The sequence below is a fragment of the Hyperolius riggenbachi genome, chromosome 8 (genome assembly GCF_040937935.1).
Source record: "Hyperolius riggenbachi isolate aHypRig1 chromosome 8, aHypRig1.pri, whole genome shotgun sequence".
Lineage (NCBI taxonomy): Eukaryota > Metazoa > Chordata > Amphibia > Anura > Hyperoliidae > Hyperolius > Hyperolius riggenbachi.
Window position 1 is genome coordinate 30,596,885 of NC_090653.1, and position 20,564 is coordinate 30,617,448.

The following is a 20,564-nucleotide window of genomic DNA, read 5'->3' on the forward strand; positions in this document are numbered from 1 at the left end:
ACCGTGCCACGCACCGGGCTGTGCCGTCTGCTCCAGTCCACCTATTTGTGCCCCACACCGGGACGTGCTGCCCGCCCCATACCATCCAACTGTTGTGCTGCCTGCTCCGTACCACAGACTGTTGTGCTGCCTGCTCCGTACCACGGACTGTTGTGCTGCCTGCTCCATACCACAGACTGTTGCGCTGCCTGCTCCATACCACTTGCACCATATCTGTGCCACAGTCTGCGCCGTGCGGCCCACCCCACGCCCTCTGACTCGTGCCACGCACTGTGCCAGGCCGCTGCCTCTTTCCTACCTCCATCTTCTGGTAGCCTCTTCACTGTGCTGCCCGCTTATCCCACCTACCGGGGCCACACACTGTGCCACCTACTGAGGAAATTGGACCATGAGCGCGAAACGGACCGCCACCCTCTCCAGAGAAGCCCTTCTTGAATGGGAACCCCCGGACAGCCCCAACCCAACACCGGGCTCTCCCCTGTGGGATGCTGTCACTGCACACATCGAATACCTCTCCACCAAGCGAGCACCAAACAAGCGCCGCCACAGAGGAAGGAGGGCGGGGGCCCAGGTCCGACTGAAAAGGAAAGGCCTACGCTCGCCTGTCCCTGCCATCCTACTAGCAAACGTCTGCTCGCTCCCCAACAAACTGGACGAGCTGCTTCTCCTTCTCGACAGCAAACCCCAGATCAGCAAGAACACCCCTGTTCTCTGTTTTACCGAGACCTGGCTGTGCGAAAGCATCCCCGACGACTCCCTACAGGTACCAGACTACAACCTCCTAAGAGCAGACCGTGATGCAGCCCTCTCTGGGAAAACGAGAGGCGGCGGAATCTGCTTTTACATAAACACCTCCTGGTGCTCCAACACCACCACTCTCCACAAGGCCTGCACCCCAGACGTTGAGCTCCTTGCCATAAACTGCAGGCCCCGGTACTCTCCGAGGGAATTCTCTTCCCTTGTCCTCGTTGGGGTCTATATTCCACCCGATGCATGCTCCAAGTCCGCCCTGCATGTACTCAGTGACTGTATCTCGCGGTGGGAAACAGCCCTCCCAGAGGCCCTGTTCATCATCTTGGGCGACTTCAATAAGGCGAACCTTCGGCACGTGAGGCCCCTCTACAAGCAGCACATCACCTGCCCTACCAGGAGCGGTAACACCCTGGATCACTGCTACACGGTTCACAAGAACGCCTACAAAGCCACCCAAGGAGCCCCCCTGGGAAACTCTGACCACAATACAGTACACCTGATCCCCTCCTACAGGAGGCTCCTAGAGACTTCAAAGCCCATCACCAAAACCGTCAAAAAATGGACTGCAGACGCCAAACTGCAGCTCCAAGCTTGCTTTGAAACCACCGACTGGACGGCTCTGGAGGCACCTACCCTTGATGAATGGGCCGAGAACATCTCCTCCTACATCACCTTCTGCGAAGAAGCGTGTATCCCGTCCAAGTCCTTCAGGGTCTACCCCAACAACAAGCCCTGGTTCAACGACAGGCTTCGCCGACTTCGGAAACGCAAAGAGGAGGCGCACAGGTCTGGCTCCTTAGAGGAATTCAGAGAAGCTAGGCTCGCCCTGAAAAGAGAACTGCGATCGGCAAAGAGGGCCTACGCTGAGAAGCTGGGGCTCTGCCTCCAGTCCACCAACACACGGGAAGTATGGAAGGGCCTGAGAGCAGCCACAAACTTCAAACCAACATCCCAAACGGCGACCCCGAGCCCTCGACTGGCGGAGGAGCTCAATGAGTTCTACTGCAGGTTCGAGCAACATTCCAACCAGCCCGTAGGCAAATCCACATCGACCTCTGACGTACTCGGCGCCCTGACTCCTAGCGCTGTTCGGGAATCCGAGGTACTCCGGCACCTCCAGAAGCTGAATCCCAGGAAATCTTCCGGCCCGGACGGAGTGTCGTCTGTCTGCCTGCGAACCTGCGCCGATCAGCTAGCCCCTGTGCTCACCTCCTTGTTTAAGCAGTCATTATCTGATGGTACAGTCCCCTCCTGTTTCAAGAGGTCCATAATTGTACCAGTCCCAAAAAAAACAGGCAGTTCCGAGCACAATAACTTCCGCCCAGTGGCCCTAACCTCTAACATCATGAAGCTCCTCGAGCGGCTGGTCCTTGCCCACCTGAAGAGGTCCACAGACGCCCTTTTAGACCCGCTCCAATTTGCATATAGGGCAAACAGATCCGTGGAGGATGCCATCAATGTCAGCGTGGCACACATCACTGAGCACTTAGACAGGCCGGCCTCCTATGCCAGGATCCTGTTCCTAGACTTTAGCTCAGCGTTCAACACGATCTGCCCTGACATCCTGATCACCAATCTGACACAGCTCGGAGTTGATCCCACTCTCCGAGCATGGATCAAGGACTTCCTGACAAATAGAACACAACAGGTGAAGCTCGGCAACTATTACTCCAGCATTCGAACCACCAATACTGGGGCTCCACAAGGCTGTGTTCTGTCACCTCTACTGTTCTCCCTTTATACCAACGACTGTATCTCATCCGCTGACTCTGTGAAGGTCATCAAATTTGCGGATGACACCACCATTATTGGCCTAATTGGAAGCAACGGAGAGCATGAATACCGGAGCGAGGTCGAGAGAATATGCAATTGGTGCAGGGAGAACAACCTAGTTCTCAACACAGCAAAGACTGTTGAACTAGTTGTAGACTTCAGGAGGAACCCTCCCCCCCCCCTCGCCTGTCCTCATTGGAGGAACAGAAGTTTCTATAGTGTCATCGGTTCGGTTCCTCGGCACGACTCTCACCAATAATCTGAAATGGGGGCAGAACACCACTAAAATTCAAAAGAAATCCCAACAGAGGCTGTTCTTCCTGCGCCAACTGAAGAGATTTGGCATGCCACGGGAGCTGCTGGCCAGCTTCTATACCGCCACCATAGAATCCATCCTCTGCTCCTCAGTCATTGTTTGGTACGCGGGTGCATCGGCCAGTGATAAACATAAACTGCAGAGGGTCATAGCTGATGCAGAGAGAATCATCGGGTCTCCTCTTCCACCTCTTGATCTCCTCCACTCCGCTAGATTGAGTAAGAGGGCCACCATGATCTCCCGTGACCCCTCTCACCCTGGCAGCCACTACTTCAGGCTCCTCCCGTTGGGCCGCCGCTTCAGGACTATACCATCCAAAACCACCAGGCGGAAGAACACCTTCTTTCCCCAGGCCGTTCGGTCACTGAACTCTGACTTTCCCCAGTCCGGCCTGCACTCATAATTGCCGGGTCGACAGCTGGTCCCCGTCGCTGCCTCCTCTGTATATCTGATTACTGCATTTCAAATTGTATGTGCTGTTGTATCTGTCTATGCCATGTGTACCACAAATAATTCCGATTATGGCTCTTGCTGTACTTGGCGAAATAAAACTGATTCTGATTCTGATTCTGATAATACTTTTGGCCATAGACCCTAAACAAGCATGCAGATCAGGTGCTCTGATTCAACTGACTGAGGTTTTACTGGATTAACCATATGCTTGTACCAGGGTTTTGACTCAGGCTCTATGTATGCCAGAAGATCAACAGGACTGCCAGGCAACTGGCATAGTTTACAAGGAAATAAATATGGTAGTCTCCATATCCCTCTCCCCTAGGGTCCCCTTCAAACTTCTACTTATCCCTTTACTAAGGTATGTATCAAACCTGCAGTAAGTTTCCTCACCATCAGATTTCAGCCAGACCACACAGAAAGCAATAACTTCCTGTTTCTCCATGCAGGGGCATGCCTTAGGTTTATATCCTGCTAACATACACATCCGAAAATAATCTGTATGATAATAGAGGGTGTTTTATGAGCCGCAGACCCCGGAGCAGAGAGCAGAGGCGCAACATCCAACACATTCAGGAGAAATAGCGGAATATCGGCATCAGCAAGCTGCTGTTAATGAGGTGTGTCCGGGGGATGGAGCGGGGTGGAGGGACACCACGCCGGCGCTTAAGGAAGATAATAGACTCTCTTATGCTCATAAATGGAAAGCAGATTGAAAGAAGCGCCGCTTACAGACTCCCAGCACGCTATTTTCACACAAATCCAAATCTCAGCAGGCAGAGTACACGGGAGAGCGCAGAGCAATTGGCGAGAGAAAGGGCCTCACCGCGCATTATCCTGGTTCCCTGATATACAGGGTCGTCTCCGCTCAACGCTGCTAATGTGTCCGCTTATCAGAAGTACATAGGGGGTCATTCACAAAAGTTTTCTCATAAATGATCTCTAACTTTTCATTTCTCACCTCGTTTGTTACAAAAATAAAATTACTTTAAATTGTTCCTGAATAACCTAAGGTGGCCACTATCTGTCCAATTTCTAGCAAAAAATAGTTAGAGCGATCAGAGATTCTGATTTGATTGGTTGTAAATAATCTCTGCTGATGGGCACAATCGATTATGAACGATTATAAAAACATTTGTCCGATCAGATTTTCATTGAACCAAAATTTGGATTTTCTTGTTGGTCATTTATTTATTTTATTTATTTATTTATTGCATGATAAGGTCATGATAGATATGAAGCAAAGACTGGTTCGTTGATGGTGTAGTGAATGATTTCACTTGCGATCAGAATTATCTGATCGCTCTAACTGTTTTTCCCGAGAAATTGGATCATTAGTGGCCAACTTTATGCTCCATACCCACTAAGCGATTTTCGGAATCGCTTTTGCGCGATTACGATTTTTCTCAAGATATCGCACAACATCGTTTAACAAAAATTTGGTAACCATTGTTTAATACACGCCACTTGTGACGATTGTTTGCTTTTGAATGACCGACATGTCCGATTGTAAAGTTGAGGATCGTTCCAATCCTCATTGACTTTTGTCGTCATCGTGTTTCTGACACTGCGAACAAAGCTTGCTTATTCGCCCAGATGGATCTGGGAAACAATCATTTCTCACCGGAGATCCCCGATCCATCTGAATGTTATCTGCAAGTACGTATTCAGCTTTAAAGAGGCCCTGTAGTGATCAGTGATGTGCTCACGAGTAATTACGACTGCCTAAGCACTCGAATTCGTGATTTAAATGAGGCTTAATTGCCTCAGGTGTGCGTCGGGGAAATAAGGGGTTATTTACCCATAAGTCCGTGTATAGTGCGCGCTCCAAATAGCTTGCATGCGTCCTATTGGATGTGTTGCAAGCCTCACTATGGTGCACTTCCTCCTTCTTGCTTGAAGGGGTAACCAGGCATTTTTCCTGGTTTTAGCATCAGAAACACTTCCAAAATGTATATATTGTATATAATGTATATATTGTATATATTGCCGTATGTTAGTATGTGGCCCCACCCTCTTAGTGATGTCACAGCTATTCTGAATCCCTCCCCCCCCCCTTTCCAAAAGCATCCCGTGAGACCAGGTGTATTTTCCCCGATGACTGCTTCCGCGAGGGGGTGGGGCTACAGGGCAGGGTGCAACAGACACAGGGCCGGAGCTACCATAGGAAAAAATAGGCAGTTGCCCCAGGGCCCCAGAGCCTGTAGGGGCCCCCAAGATGTCCCTCCCCATCTTAAATGTTGCTCCCCAGGGACTCTGCAGAGTCTGTTAAGTTGGGAGGTGATTGGGGGAGGGTCAGCAGCCAGCTCAGGGGCCTAGGAGAGAAATTTGGCTGCAAAAAAGGGCCTTTAATGGAACTTTTTGGTCGGGGGGTGTCTGTTGGGGGGCCCCCAGGCTAATTTTGCCCTAGGGCCCAATTGTTACTTGAACCGGCCCTGAACAGACATGGACCTTTAGAGACTCGGGAGGTAGTTTAATCCCAGGCCCTAGATTGTACAGTGCTTGCAATCACAGCTGAAATTGTGCCACAGAACGTGGCCAAAAATGCTACGCAAAGCGCTGTTGTCAGTCGGCCCCTGATCAGGAAAGGATTAGGATGAACTGGGGCCCCAGGCAAGATAGCGTTTTTTGCCCAGCGCTGATGGTCACCTGGCTTTTTTTAGTTAGAATTGTTGAGGTCTAGCATCCACCAGGTGGAGCAGGAAAAAAGGGCGCCGCCATAGGTGCCAATTGTAAAAGCCACGATTTGCGGCAAAACACTGACATTTGGGCTCATGGCAGCGCCCGTTATCAGATGTCTCCCGGCCCCGAAATTTACCTTCTATTCTGCAGGCCGCAGCTTTTACAATCGCAGAGCGCCCGCTATGCATGCCGCAATTTGCATTTTCCGGTAATCAGGCCCCTTCTGATGCTGAAATGTACCCCCCTAGTCACATATCGTGGCTTGTGGAAAAGGATGAACTAATGTTTGAGGCATGGGCGGAGGTTTAGGGGTTCAAGGAGATAGGGTTACGCAGCGGGGGGGGGGGGGGGGGGGGGGTCTTAGGGTTAGGTACCACCGGGGGGGGGTCTCAGGGTTAGGTACCAACATGGGGTCTTAGGGTTAGGCACCACCAGGGAAGGGGGGTCTTAAGGTTAGGCACCACCAGGGGAGGATCTTGGGGTAAGGAACCACCTGGGAGGTCTTAGGGTTAGGCACCACCAGGTGGGGTCTTAGGGTTAGGCACCACCAGGGGGGGGTCTTAGGGTTAGGCACTCCCAGGGAGTTCTTAGGGTTAGGCACCACCAGGGGGGTTCTTAGGGTTAGGCACCACCAGGGGGGTCTTAGGGTTAGGCACCACCAGGGGGGTTCTTAGGGTTAGGCACCACCAGGGGGGTCTTAGGGTTAGGCACCACCAGGGGGGTTCTTAGGGTTAGGCACCACCAGGGGTCTTAGGGTTAGGCACTACCGCAAGGGTCTTAGGGTTAGGCACTACCAGGGGAGGATCTTGGGGTAAGGAACCACCTGGGAGGTCTTAGGGTTAGGCACCACCGGGGGGTCTTAGGGTTAGGCACCACCAGGGGGGTCTTAGGGTTAGGCACTACCGCAGGGGTCTTAGGGTTAGGCACTACCAGGGGAGGATCTTGGGGTAAGGAACCACCTGGGAGGTCTTAGGGTTAGGCACCCCCAGGGGGTTCTTAGGGTTAGGTACCACCAGGGGGGTCTTAGGGTTAGGCACCACCAGGGGGGTCTTAGGGTTAGGCACCACCAGGGGGGTTCTTAGGGTTAGGCACCACCAGGGAGGGGTTCTGAGTGAGAGTAGGGTTAGCCATAGTAAAATATTGGTAATCATTACCCATATTTTTCTATTGGAATCCAGCAGTAGAATATCACTAATTGTAGTGACATTCTACTACCGGCAATTCCCTGCACCCTTCTTTCCAGGCGCCTTTTTTCCCGGTATGTTCCACCAAGCCCCTAGACTCTCTGCAGGCCCTGAGCAGCTGCCTAGCATTCCCTTGTGGATGATCCGGCTCTGCCCCTGACCTAAGTCCGCCAGCGGAAGGTAAAGGGTTTATTTTTGCCGGCGTTCGGCGGCTTAGCGTTCGCACTGTGTGTTTTGCTGGGGAAGAGGCGCAGCTGTGCTCAGTAACCACACTGAGTAGGAAAACAACATGCAGCAAGAGAAGCTCTTGACAATGATTTGCAATTAACTGGTCAAGTGTGTTTTTCTCCCGGTGACCCCCTGCAGAGGCGGCGGGGAGCGCAGAACAATACCTGCGGGGGGCGGCTGCAGAGCTGAATAACTTAGCGTGGGACCAGCGCCGTACCTGCCATAACCCGGCATCATTTAAAAGCAAAAAATATCATTAATATATCATTATGCGGAGACTGCGTCAGTCGCGGCGGCAGAGATGATATTTATGCCCAAGATTGTCCCAACAACGGTGTGACGATTTTCCATTCCCTCCCGCATCCCTCGTCTCTCTCTCTCTCTCTCCTTGTTTACGAGGGAGCTGAGAAAAACATTTAAAGCCTTATTCCGAAGACAAATGTTTTCTTCGATCCGTGCCGCATTGAGTTGCAGAACTTGTTTTTGTAGAAAAGTTGCTTGTTTTTTCTTTTTGTCTGTAACAGACTGTCATTGCTATAGGCTGTAATCTTCTGAGTGAGAGGCAGGCTGTGCCCCGCCCACTCGTAGTCCAAACAGCTGGATGTTGCAATCCGAGCAGCAGCCCCGCCCACAGATCCTGAAATGAGCCTCAGCTGATGGAATTTTTAGCAGTAGAAGCCTCTGTTCACACAAATAATGTAAGAGGCTTGTGGTGTTTCAGTGGCCAGCTATAATACCAGCCTTCATAGCCTGTTTGTGGCAAAATATGGAGAATCTGAACAGAATGTGTAAAGTTGGTCGGAATTCGATTGAAAAGAGAAAATTTGATGAAAATCGATTGTTCCAGTTCAGGGATATCGCTACAAATCATAGGCCCCTCCTACTTTTGCCATTTCTCCCCCATCCTTCCCCCATGATGACCCTTGTAGCTAAGGGGGGGGCTCACTAATTGAAATGATTATGGTGACAAAGACCATAAAAGTAGCATAATGAGATAAACATATGTGTCTATGGTAATCCTGCTTATAACTTCCCTTTTTACCCATTGTGAGCTTTAACCACTAGCCGATCGCGTCACGCCGCTGGGCGTGGCCACGGCGGCAGCCCCAGGACTGCATAACACCGATTGGCGTAAGGTCCTTTTTTGCAGGAGATTACGTGCGCTGATGGGCACGCATCTCCGCTTGAATGACGTAGCTCTGCTCCGTCATCAGCCTCCCAGCGCTGCTAGGAGACTGTTAGATGGCGAAACCGCCGTCTATTTACATAGTACAGCCGTGTGACACGGCTGTCCCCCCGGGATGCAGGAGAGGAATCAGCTCTCATTGGCTGAAGCCTATGACAGCCGATCACAGTCACAGGGGCCCCAACCGTCCCGTTTCGTCGGGACGGTCACGGGTTGGAGGAGGGGTCCTGCTGTCCCGGGATACCCCCCCCCCCCCGCCCCCCTTGTGTCCCGGCAGGCAGCGGAAGTGAAAAAAGGATGGAGGTGCCAGCCGGCAGCTGTGGTGTGTGGGATGCGGGCCTGGGATAAGATTGTCTCTCCCTCCCTCTGAATGTGCCCCCCAGTGTCCCCCCTGTATGGAGAGATAAGAGCGCAGCAGAGCGGGCAGTCTTACCATTCCTCCTCGCGTACCGGGCATCTCTGGCTTCCATCTACTTCCTGTGACGTCACAGGAAGCGGAGAAGAGCCAGAGATGCCCGGTACGTGAGAATGAATGGTAAGACTGATATATATATATATATATATATATATATATATATATATATATATATATATATATATATATATAATAACAATATTCCTAGAAAAATTTTTTTTATACAAAAGTAAATATCCTGGGAGCGATCCAGGCCCACCAACAGAAATCTCTGTTGGTGGGCAGAAAAGGGGAGGGGGTGCGGGAATCACTTGTGTGCTGAGTTGTACGGCCCTGCAGCTTGGCCTTAAAGCTGCAGTGGCCTAATTAGTGAAAAATGGCCTGGTCACTGGGGGGTTTAAGCCTGGGGTCCTTAGGTGGTTAATAACCCTGTGCTGTAAATTACAGTTTCTCTACAGTACAATTTTTCCATCAGATCGATCAGATAATTCCCAACCGTTCCGATTAGATTCCGATAACGCAATCGATTTTGGGTAGTTTCAACTGAAAATCAATTGCATTATCGATCGGGAAGAATTTGGGCACCTACACACGATGCAATTACTTTTCAGATTAGCAGTTGATGTGATGGAAAATAGTACCCTGTGTACTCATCTTAATTCTCTCTTATAACTAATTAGAGGTCATATAAAGCCTTTGTTTTCTTTGACAAACATTCCTGACAGCAGGGAAGAGATAAGGAGTTCAATAGGTCTTCATTACTCTGTATGGGAGCTGAATAAACAAAAGGATTATCAGCATATGCCAGTGAAACAGGTTAGAACTCTAGGAAACCCCAATTTAGGATTATTTTTGTAGATATAATTGTTTTTCTCATCAGTTTTTTTTTCATTTCAGGTTCACTTTAAAGGACAACCGAAGTGAGAGGTATGTGGAGGCTGTCATATTTATTTCCTGTTAAACAATACCAGTTGCCTGGCAGCTTTGCTGATCTATTTGGCTGCAGTAATGTCTAAATCACAACAGCTTGCTTAGGGCCTATGGCTAAAAGTATTAGAGGCAGAGGATCATCAGGATAGCCAGGAAACTGATATTGTTTAAAGAGACACTGAAGCTGAAAAAAAATTATGATATAATGAATTGGTTAGTACGGATAATTACTAGAAGATTAGTAGCAAAATATTCTCATATTTTTATTTTCAGTTATTTAGGTTTTTTTTTATAACATTGCATCATTCTCTAATGTTTGCAGTTTACAAACTACTCGGTATTCTGAATGATTTTACAGAGCAGACCAGTGAACTATTGACCTGTCCTCTGCAGAGAAAAAGAAGCTACAGTGACTGACAGACAAGCTTCAGAAGACAGAGTTCTCTGTCACTTTGAAAGCCGTGGAGCTCAATGGCTCCTTTGTATAGATAACTGGAGTTTAACTCTTCCTGTACTGGAAACAATATTAGACTCATGACTCTGCTCCAAATATTTTATTTCTTAGCTGTACTACACATACAAATCATTACATCATAATTTTTTTCCGCTTCAGTGTCTCTTTAAAGGGAAATAAATATGACAGCCTCCATATCCCAGTCACTTCAGTTGTCCTTAAAGAGAACCAGAGATGAAGCAACCTCATGTATTTTACCTTATAAATCAGTGGGAACATGACAGTAAACACCTAATCTGCTCTTTGTTACATTGTTCTCTGTTTAATTTGCCTGTTATCACCTCTAAGATAAGAATCCCGACTAAGCAGTCGGTCTGGCTTTGCTACAGAATAATTATAGCTGAGACTGTGTTCTTTGCTGTCTTCGAGTCCAAGCCTGCCCCCTGCTGGCTTTGCTCAGGAATCATTATAGCTGAGTCATTATAGCAAAGCCAGAATCAATGCTCAGTCCGGGATTCTTATCTCAGCTAGATAACAGACACTTTTAGCAGTGAGGATGGAACAGAGAGCATGGTAAATGTTTTCTCTAATGTTCCCACTGATTTCTATGGTAAAATACACAAGGGTGCTTCGTCTCTGGTTCACTTTAAAGTGTAAGTGCACAACCTCCGAAATCCTTCAGTTGCAGTTTGTCTTTATCTGTGTAGCAGTTCCTTGATTAGCTGATATGAAAGTAATCAGCATAGTTCCACTCTGTGACCTCTCTGTTTCTCTCTCGCAGGTAAATTTCAGGTTCAGTCTTCAGACACGAGGCAGGTGGTGGAGGTGGGACATAACACGTCGCTGCACTGCAGCCTGTCGCCTCCCCTCGGTCCTGAGGGCCTGCAGGTGCACTGGTTCCGATCCACGTCCGTCACTACCGTGCTGCTGCTGAGGAACGGGAAGGAGGAGAAGGAGCGTCAGAGCAGCGAGTACAGCGGCAGAGCAGCGCTGCGGCCGGGGGCTGGGCCTGGAGACCTGACGCTTCTTCTAAACAAGGTGGTTCTGTCTGACGCCGACACCTATCACTGCCTGGTGGAGAACCTCGCCAATGGGGACTACGATGAGGCGGTCATTGAACTCGCCGTCATAGGTCTGTGTCTCATCTGCCAACTGGTATTTACATAAATGTGGGAGTGTCAGCCACAAAATCAAATTACATTTACCCACTGCTCTGTGTTTATTATGTAGTCTACATGCAGTCTGCATTGCCTGGCTCTTTTTTAGGTACATTGCCAGCGAGAAAGAAGCTTGTTATGTCCCCTCCCACTTTCCTGCTCCTCACTGATTGGCTGAGGGCAGTTCAATGTGACAGGAGGCTGAGAAGGGAAATACACCTCACCCCTCTGCAGAAGCTGCTAAAATACATTCTATGCTGTGCTTACATACCGTATATACTCGCATACAAGCCGAATCTTCGACCCCCAAAAAGGGGGCCAAAAGTTGGGGGGTCGGCTTGTATGTGGCGAGTCCTGTTCCGTGGTGGTCCGTGGCTCCCCCAGCCCCCCCCCCCCACGGCCGCCACTGCTATTACCTGCTCAGCCAGCGTCCACTTCCTCTAATCCGGGTTCCCCTCTCCATGCGCCTGGCGCTGCTGCTGTGACGAGGCAGGAAAGAGCGGTTCCCCTGGTAACGGCGATACACATACTGGGCACTATACTAGCTATACTGGACACTACCTACCTATACAGGGCACTATACTGGGCACTATCTACCCATACTGGGCACTATACTAGCTATACTGGGGCACTACCTACCAATACTGGGCACTTTACTAGCTATACTGGGCACTATACTAGCTACACTGGGGCACTATACTAGCTATACTGGGGCACTACCTACCCATACTGGGCACTACACTAGCTATACTGGGGCACTACCTACCCATACTGGGCACTATACTAGCTATACTGGGGCACTACCTATCCATACTGGGCACTTTACTAGCTATACTGGGCACTATACTAGCTATACTGGGGCACCACCTACTCATACTGGGCACTATACTAGCTATACTGGGCACTTTACTAGCTATACTAAGGCACTACCTACCCATACTGGGCACTATACTAGCTATACTGGGACACACTGGGGGGATCACGCGGCCTGCACCAACCCAGCATTTCCTACCCCCGGCTTATATGGGGGTCATTTTTTCCGGGTTTTTCGGGTAAAAGTTGGGGGGTCGGCTTATATGCGGGTCGGCTTGCTTGCGAGTATATACGGTATGTTTACAAAGCAAGCTAGATATGACAGTGCAGTTTCTAGGAGAAACGGTTTTGGCCGGTTTTTACACTCACACACGCTTGTGCAATGAATGTCTATGAGAATGTTCATATCAGCGCAGGTCGTGCGGTGTGCGGGCAGCAAAGCGGCGCATGGACCATTTTTGGGGCGATTGCGCCTTAATGGAAGGTATAGGAGAAATGCAAAACATTCACAAAACCGCTTTGTGCAGCTATTGCGTTTTTAAGAATAAATGCATTGTATTTATTCTTTTCCGGGTCAAAGAGTTCACTTCCTGACTTGCGTCAGGGAGTGAAAAAAAAAAAACACAATCGCTCTGAAAAAGCGCTTGTTGAAGCGCTTTCCAAAAACGCAGCGCCCACCCTGTCCTTACTGCTTTAACTTCCTATTCTTACCGATCCTTTCCTCTCTTCCTCTCTTACCGCAATTTTAATGAAAGTGAATGGGAGCGATTTTAAAAAATGCTAATCAATCGCAAGACACTCAGAAAAGCGCTTCTAGGGTGAATGGGCCCTTAGGGCTTGTTCACACCTGGGGAGTTTTGCGCTTTTTTTGAGTGCCGGGGACTTTGAAAAACGCCCTAAAATACATTGTGCAATGATTCCTTATGGGATAGTTCATATCAGCACATTTCGTCTGCTTTCCTTCCACAAAAGTGCTGCATGTACCATTTTCGGGGTGATTTTGCTACAATGGAAGGTATAGGAAAAACGCAAAACGTTCACAAATGTGCTTTTTTTTTTTTTATCTGGCAATTGCGTTCCCGTTTCTAAGATCTAATACATTGTATTTATTCTTTTTCTGACATCAGGAAGTGAAAATACAGAATCGCTCTGCAAAAGCGCTTAATAAGCGCTTTGCACAAAAATCGTACCGGGAGGGGGAAAAAAAGATGCTCAAAAAAAATTTGAAAATCACTGCTGTCAGCGATTTCGATTTTGGATGTGAACAAAGCCTTACTCCCTCAGTTGCTGTTGCATCCTTCCTTCTCCCCTATTAGTAGGTAAGATGCATTACCAGCTATAGCCACAGGGTGTGCAGTGTTTTAGTAGCAAATGTCTTGCTACATCCTGTGTCTGTAATGAGAGTTGTAAATAAAGTTTGTGTTGTATTCTTGGTGTGTAATAGCCAAGAGCCATTAGCCACGAGGCTGATTAACCACTTCACCACTGAGGGGTTTTACCCCTTGAGCTCCAGAGCAATTTTCACCTTTCAGCGCTCCTTCCATTCATTCGTCTATAACTTTATTATTACTTATCGCAATGAAATGAACTATATCTTGTTTTTTTGCCACCAATTAGGCTTTCTTTAGGTGGGACATTATGCCAAGAATTATTTTATTCTAAATGTGTTTTAATGGGAAAATAGGAAAATAATAATTATTATTCAGTTTTCGGCCATTATAGTTTTTAAATAATGCATGCTACTGTAATTAAAATCCATGAAATTTATTTGCCCTTTTGTCCCGGTTATAAAACCGTTTAAATTATGTCCCTATCACAATGTTTGGCGACAATATTTTATTTGGAAATAAAGGTGCATTTTTTTCATTTTTGCGTCCATCCCTAATTACAAGCCCATAGTTTATAAAGTAACAGTGTTGTACCCTCTTGACATAAATATTTAAAAAGTTCAGTCCCTAAGGTAACTATTTATGTATTTTTTTTAATTGTAAATTTTTGAATTTTTTTTTAATTACAAAAAAAAAAAAATGGGGAGTGTGGGAGGTAATGAGTTAATTTTTTGTGTAAAAATCATTTGTATGTGAAAAATTGTGTAGGGTGTAGTTTACTATTTGGCCACAAGATGGCCACAGTAACTTTTTGTTTTAATGCGACCTCCAAGCGTCCTTCCGGAAGCTTGGAGGAAGTATAAGGAGGCTGGACACGTGAGTTTTTTCTCACAATGATCGCGCTGCCCATAGGAGAGCAGCGGATCATTGTGGGGCTTAGATCAACGAACGGGAATGGATTTTCCCGTTCATTGATCTCCGGGCGAGCGGGCGGCGGCGTGTTTACTAGCGACGGGCGGCGTGTTTACGAGCGGGAGCGCGGACAGCGTCGGGAACGCGGAAAGTACGGATTTCTCCGTCCCTGGGGGTTAAAGGATGGAAAAAGGGACGGAGAAATTCGTACGGGCGGGGTTAAAGTGGTTAATATCTGTTTCTCCTGCATTCTACATTGCTGCACACTAAGAAACTAGATTATTATAGCATTACTAACACAAAAAATCCTCCAATGAATGAGAATATTATATACACTCTTGTTTTGAACATACCGGCCTGTCATTAGCCCCGCCACAGCTATCACAGGGGTTCAGTTCCTTCCTTGTAGTTCCCTCATGTAACAGTGTAAACGGCTTGTCAGTTAAATTGGAATGTCCTCTCTGACGACAATAATTTAGCCTGATGGAGGCTCACACTGTGACACTCCCACTGCCGTGTTCTGGAGGGGAGTGTGTACAGTGACATCACTCTGCTGCCTGAATGTGGGCGGGGCTTTCCTGGTTTGTGAAGCTGTGGTGACTGAATTTGATTTGAATGCCTGCTATTGTAATTTCAGCTGTGAACTGCAGAGGAATACCTCCTGCTCTTCCTACCCCTCCCCTCTCCATAGAGCACAATGAGCTGGCAGAGAAACAGTCATTCAAAGCAACCACAAAATGATATTTTAGGTGACATCTATCGCAAGTGTCAATGTAACTTGCAGGCCAAATCCAAGGGAGCTAGTGGTGCCTAACCCTAAGACCACCCCCACCCCCCTGTGGTGCCTAACCCTAAGAGCCCCCTGGTGGTGCTTGATGCTAAGACCTCACTTGGTGGTGCCTAACCCTAAAACTCCCCTGGTGGTGCCTAACCCTAAGATCTCCCTGGTGGTGCCTAACCCTAAAACTCTCCTTGTGGTGCCTAACCCCCCTGGTAGTGCCTAACACTAAACCCCACCCCTGCAAAAACACCCTTCCTGATGCCTAAGGGCCCATTTACACTTAATCAGTTGGTGTGTGTTAGTGTGTGTTGGTACGTGTTAGTACGCGTTTTTTCCATAGCAGAGCATTGTGAAAAAGATTTACGTTAAAACGCGTGCCATAGGAAAACATGGGCATTACTTTGAAAATCAGTTTTCTTTCTGTTATAAGTGTAAACGGGGCCTAACCCTAACCGTTCCCCCCCCCCCCCTGCACAAACACCTTTACAAACGTAAAAATTGTACATACAAACGATAAAATATTTGATACAACTAAACACAAATAATATTACAAAGCCTATAACATTACAAGTTTCAATACAATAACAGGTTTCAAAAAACTTTAATGTTCTAATGTTGCAAACAATATTTATCGGGCTGCCAAATTTCTGCTCTGGGCTCCGTATTAATGATATTTGCATTAGCGACTATGGGCGCCCAAATCGTCCACTAGCCGCCGGCACCCAAATTTCCTGCTACCGAATAATCCTCATTAGAGGAGCCCTGACAACGCCGAGCTCTCTCCTTGCTGTTTCTCCTCCTAGTATGATCCCCTCCCCCCATTCTTCCTTATAGGAGTCTAATTATATTTGTCTTCCCAGCTTCTCTGAAGGTCGTTGCAAATGAGATTCAGGTTGATTTTTTATGGATTACTAAATTGGGATGTGGCGGTCGGACAGCGGTCTCAGCATTGAAGCGGAATTGAATAATTAAATGGGAGGGGTGATGTGCAGCCGAGCATTACCGCGCACGGACACCTGTCATTGCAGGGGAGAGGTGGCTGCTGCACGGATAGGGGCGACCTCTGCGGCCTGGCATTACCGTGCATGGACACCTGTCATTGCAGAGGAGAGATAGGGGATAGGATAGGGGCGTCCCGGCGTTACTGCGCACGGACACCTGTCACGTCAGTGGAGAGGGGGCTGCTGCACGGACACCTGTCATTGCAAGGGAGAGGTGGCTGCTGCACGGATAGGGGCGACGTACGCGTGCTGGCATTGCCGCACACGGACACCTGTCACTGCAGGGGAGAGATAGCGGATAGGATAGGGGCGGCCCTGCGTTGCCGTGCATGGACACCTGTCACTGCAGCGTAGAGATAGCGGATAGGATAGGGGCGGCCCTGCGTTACCGCGCACGGACACCTGTCACTGCAGCGGAAAGATAGCGGATAGGATAGGGGTGCCCTGGCATTACTGCGCACGGACACCTGTCATTGCAGAGGAGAGGTGGCTGCTGCACGGATAGGGGCGACCTCGCATTACCGCGCACGGACACCTGTCACTGCAGTGGAAAGATAGAGGATAGGATAGGGGCGGCCCGGCGTTACCGTGCATGGACACCTGTCACTGCAGGGGAGAGATAGCGGATAGGATAGGGGCGGCCCTGCGTTGCCGTGCACGGACACCTGTCACTGCAGGGGAGAGATAGCGGATAGGATAGGGGCAGCCCTGCGTTACCGCGCACGGACACCTGTCACTGCAGGGGAGAGATAGCGGATAGGATAGGGGTGGCCCTGCGTTGCCGCGCACGGACACCTGTCACTGCAGCGGAGAGATAGCGGATAGGATAGGGGCGGCCCTGCGTTGCCGTGCATGGACACCTGTCACTGCAGCGGAGAGATAGCGGATAGGATAGGGGCGGCCCTGCGTTGCCGCGCACGGACACCTGTCACTGCAGGGGAGAGATAGCGGATAGGATAGGGGTGCCCTGGCATTACCGTGCATGGACACCTGTCACTGCAGCGGAGAGATAGCAGATAGGATAGGGGCGGCCCTGCGTTGCCGTGCATGGACACCTGTCACTGCAGCGGAGACATAGCAGATAGGATAGGGGTGGCCCTGCGTTACCGTGCATGGACACCTGTCACTGCAGCGGAGAGATAGCGGATAGGATAGGGGCGGCCCTGCGTTGCCGTGCATGGACACCTGTCACTGCAGCGGAGAGATAGCGGATAGGATAGGGGCGGCCCTGCGTTACCGTGCATGGACACCTGTCACTGCAGCGGAGAGATAGGGGATAGGATAGGGGCGGCCCGGGGTTACCGCGCACGGACACCTGTCACTGCAGCGGAGAGATAGCGGATAGGATAGGGGCGGCCCTGCGTTACCGTGCATGGACACCTGTCACTGCAGCGGAGAGATAGGGGATAGGATAGGGGCGGCCCGGGGTTACCGCGCACGGACACCTGTCACTGCAGCGGAGAGATAGCGGATAGGATAGGGGCGGCCCTGCGTTACCGTGCATGGACACCTGTCACTGCAGCGGAGAGATAGCGGATAGGATAGGGGCGGCCCTGCGTTGCTGTGCATGGACACCTGTCACTGCAGCGGAGAGATAGCGGATAGGATAGGGGCGGCCCTGCGTTACCGTGCATGGACACCTGTCACTGCAGGGGAGAGATAGCGGATAGGATAGGGGTGCCCTGCGTTACCGTGCATGGACACCTGTCACTGCAGCGGAGAGATAGCGGATAGGATAGGGGCGGCCCTGCGTTACCGCGCACGGACACCTGTCACTGCAGGGATGAGGTGGCTGCTGCGTGGATAGGGGCGACCGGAACTTTCATTAAGAGTTGCTATAAATACTTATCAGTGCCTGACATATCATTTAGCATTAAAGGACACTTGAAGTGAGAGGGATATTTAGGCTGCCATATTTATTTCCTTTTAAACAATACACTTGCCTGGCAGCCCTGCTGGTCTTTCATGCATCAGTAGTGTCTAAAATCACCACGGCCGTTTCTACGGCCGTGCGGCCCGTGCCGCTGCCCTGGGCGCAGAGGAAGGGGGGGCGCTGTGATAGCGGGGGAGCCGGAGCCGCGGGGAGGGCAGCCCGACCTCTTCCTCCCTCTCCTCTCCCGGCCGCCCTCCGTGCTCCCCCCTCGGACTGCAGCAGAGTTAGCGTGCAGGGAAGCGCTGCTGTACACAGTTGTTACTCACCTTCCTGGATCCGATCGCCGCTCCCGCCCTGCTGGTCTCCTCTCTGCAATGTAGCCTGATACACACGTCACGCTGCTTCCTATGTAAACAGGAAGCAGCGTGTGTATCAGGCTACATTGCAGAGAGGAGACCAGCAGGGCGTGGCGTGAGCGGCGATTGGATCCAGGGAGGTGAGTAACTGTGTATAGCAGCGCTTCCCTGCGCGCTAACTCTGCTGCAGTCCGAGGGGGGAGCACGGAGGGCGGCCGGGAGAGGAGAGGGAGGAAGAGGTCGGGCTGCCCTCCCTGCGGCTCTGGCTCCCCCCGCCATTGAGGGGGCACCTACCTACTTAACCTATACTGGGCAAGCTACCTATCTATCCTATACTGGGGGGCACCTACCTAATCTAACCTGTACTGGGGGCAGCTACCTATCTATCCTATACTGGTGGTCACCTACCTAATCTAACCTGTACTGGGGGCAGCTACCTATCTATCCTATACTGGGGGGCACCTACCTAATCTAACCTGTACTGGGGGGCAGCTACCTATCTAACCTATACTGGGGGCACCTACCTAATCTAACCTGTACTGGGGGCAGCTACCTATCTATCCTATACTGGGGGGCACCTACCTAATCTAACCTGTACTGGGGGCAGCTACCTATCTATCCTATACTGGGGGGCACCTACCTAATCTAACCTGTGCTGGGGGCCAGCTACCTATCTAACCTATACTGGGGGCAGCTATCTATCTAACCTACACTGGGGGCACCTACCTAATCTAATTTGTACTGGGGGGCAGCTACCTATCTAACCTATACTGGGGGCAGCTACCTATCTATCCTATACGGGGGGCATCTACCTAATCTAACCTGTACTGGGGGGCACCTACCTAATCTAACCTGTACTGGGGGGCAGCTACCTATCTAACCTATAGTGGGGGGCACCTACCTAATCTAACCTGTACTGGGGGCAGCTACCTATCTATCCTATACTGGGGGGCACCTACCTAATATAACCTGTACTGGGGGAAGCTACCTATCTATCTATCTATCTATCCTATACTGGGGGGCACCTACCTAATCTAACCTGTACTGGGGGGCAGCTACCTATCTAACCTATACTGGGGGCAGCTACCTATCTAACCTATACTGGGGGGGCAGCTACCTATCTAACCTATGCTGGGGGGCAGCTACCTGTCTAACCTATGCTAGGGGGCAGCTACCTGTCTAACCTATGCTGGGGGGCAGCTACCTGTCTAACCTATGCTGGGGGGCAGCTACCTATCTAATCTATACTGGGGGCACATACCTAATCTAACCTATACTGGAGGCACCTACCTATCTAACCTATACTAAGGGGCAGCTACCTAATCTAACCTATACTGGGGGGCAGCTACATATCTAACCTATACTGGGGGCACTTATCTAACCTGTATTGGGGGCACCTACCTACCGAGCTAGCCTATACAGGTGGCAACTATACTGGCTACCTATACTGGGGGCACCTACCTAACTAACCTATACTGGGGGTACCTACCTATCTAACCTATGCTGGGGGCAACTATACTGGCTACCTATATTGGAGGCACCTACCTAGCTAACCTGTTCTGGGGGCACCTACTTATCTAACTTATACCGGGGGGGAGGGGTGCCTGCCTATCTAACATATACTGGGGGCAACTATACTGGCTACCTATACTGAAGGTAACTACCTGGCTAACCTATACGGGGGGCAACTTTACTGGCTCACCTATGCCTGGCCACCTATACTCGGGGGGGACCTATAGCTGGCTACCTATCCTGGGGGGGGGGGCGCAATTTTTACACCCTCGCCCTGGGTGCATTTTAGCCTAGAAACTGCACTGAAAATCACACATCTGAAACAAGCATGCCGCTAATCCAGCCACACATAAAGCATACCTCCCAACTTTTTGAGATGAGAAAAAGGGACACTTAAGCCACACCCCTAGCCACGCCCCAGACACACCCCTAAATCCATAAAGATTTCATAACAAAA

General features: G+C 49.9%; 1 protein-coding gene across 1 annotated transcript in view; it reads left to right on the top strand.

Annotated features, from left to right (window-relative positions):
- Window positions 1-20,564, top strand: part of LOC137528684 (butyrophilin subfamily 1 member A1-like) — a 108,963-nt gene that overhangs the window by 68,705 nt on the left and 19,694 nt on the right. The window contains exon 2 of the mRNA XM_068250150.1: window positions 11,156-11,506. Within this exon, the coding sequence (XP_068106251.1) occupies window positions 11,156-11,506 (351 nt within the window). The remainder of the gene's footprint in view (window positions 1-11,155; window positions 11,507-20,564) is intronic.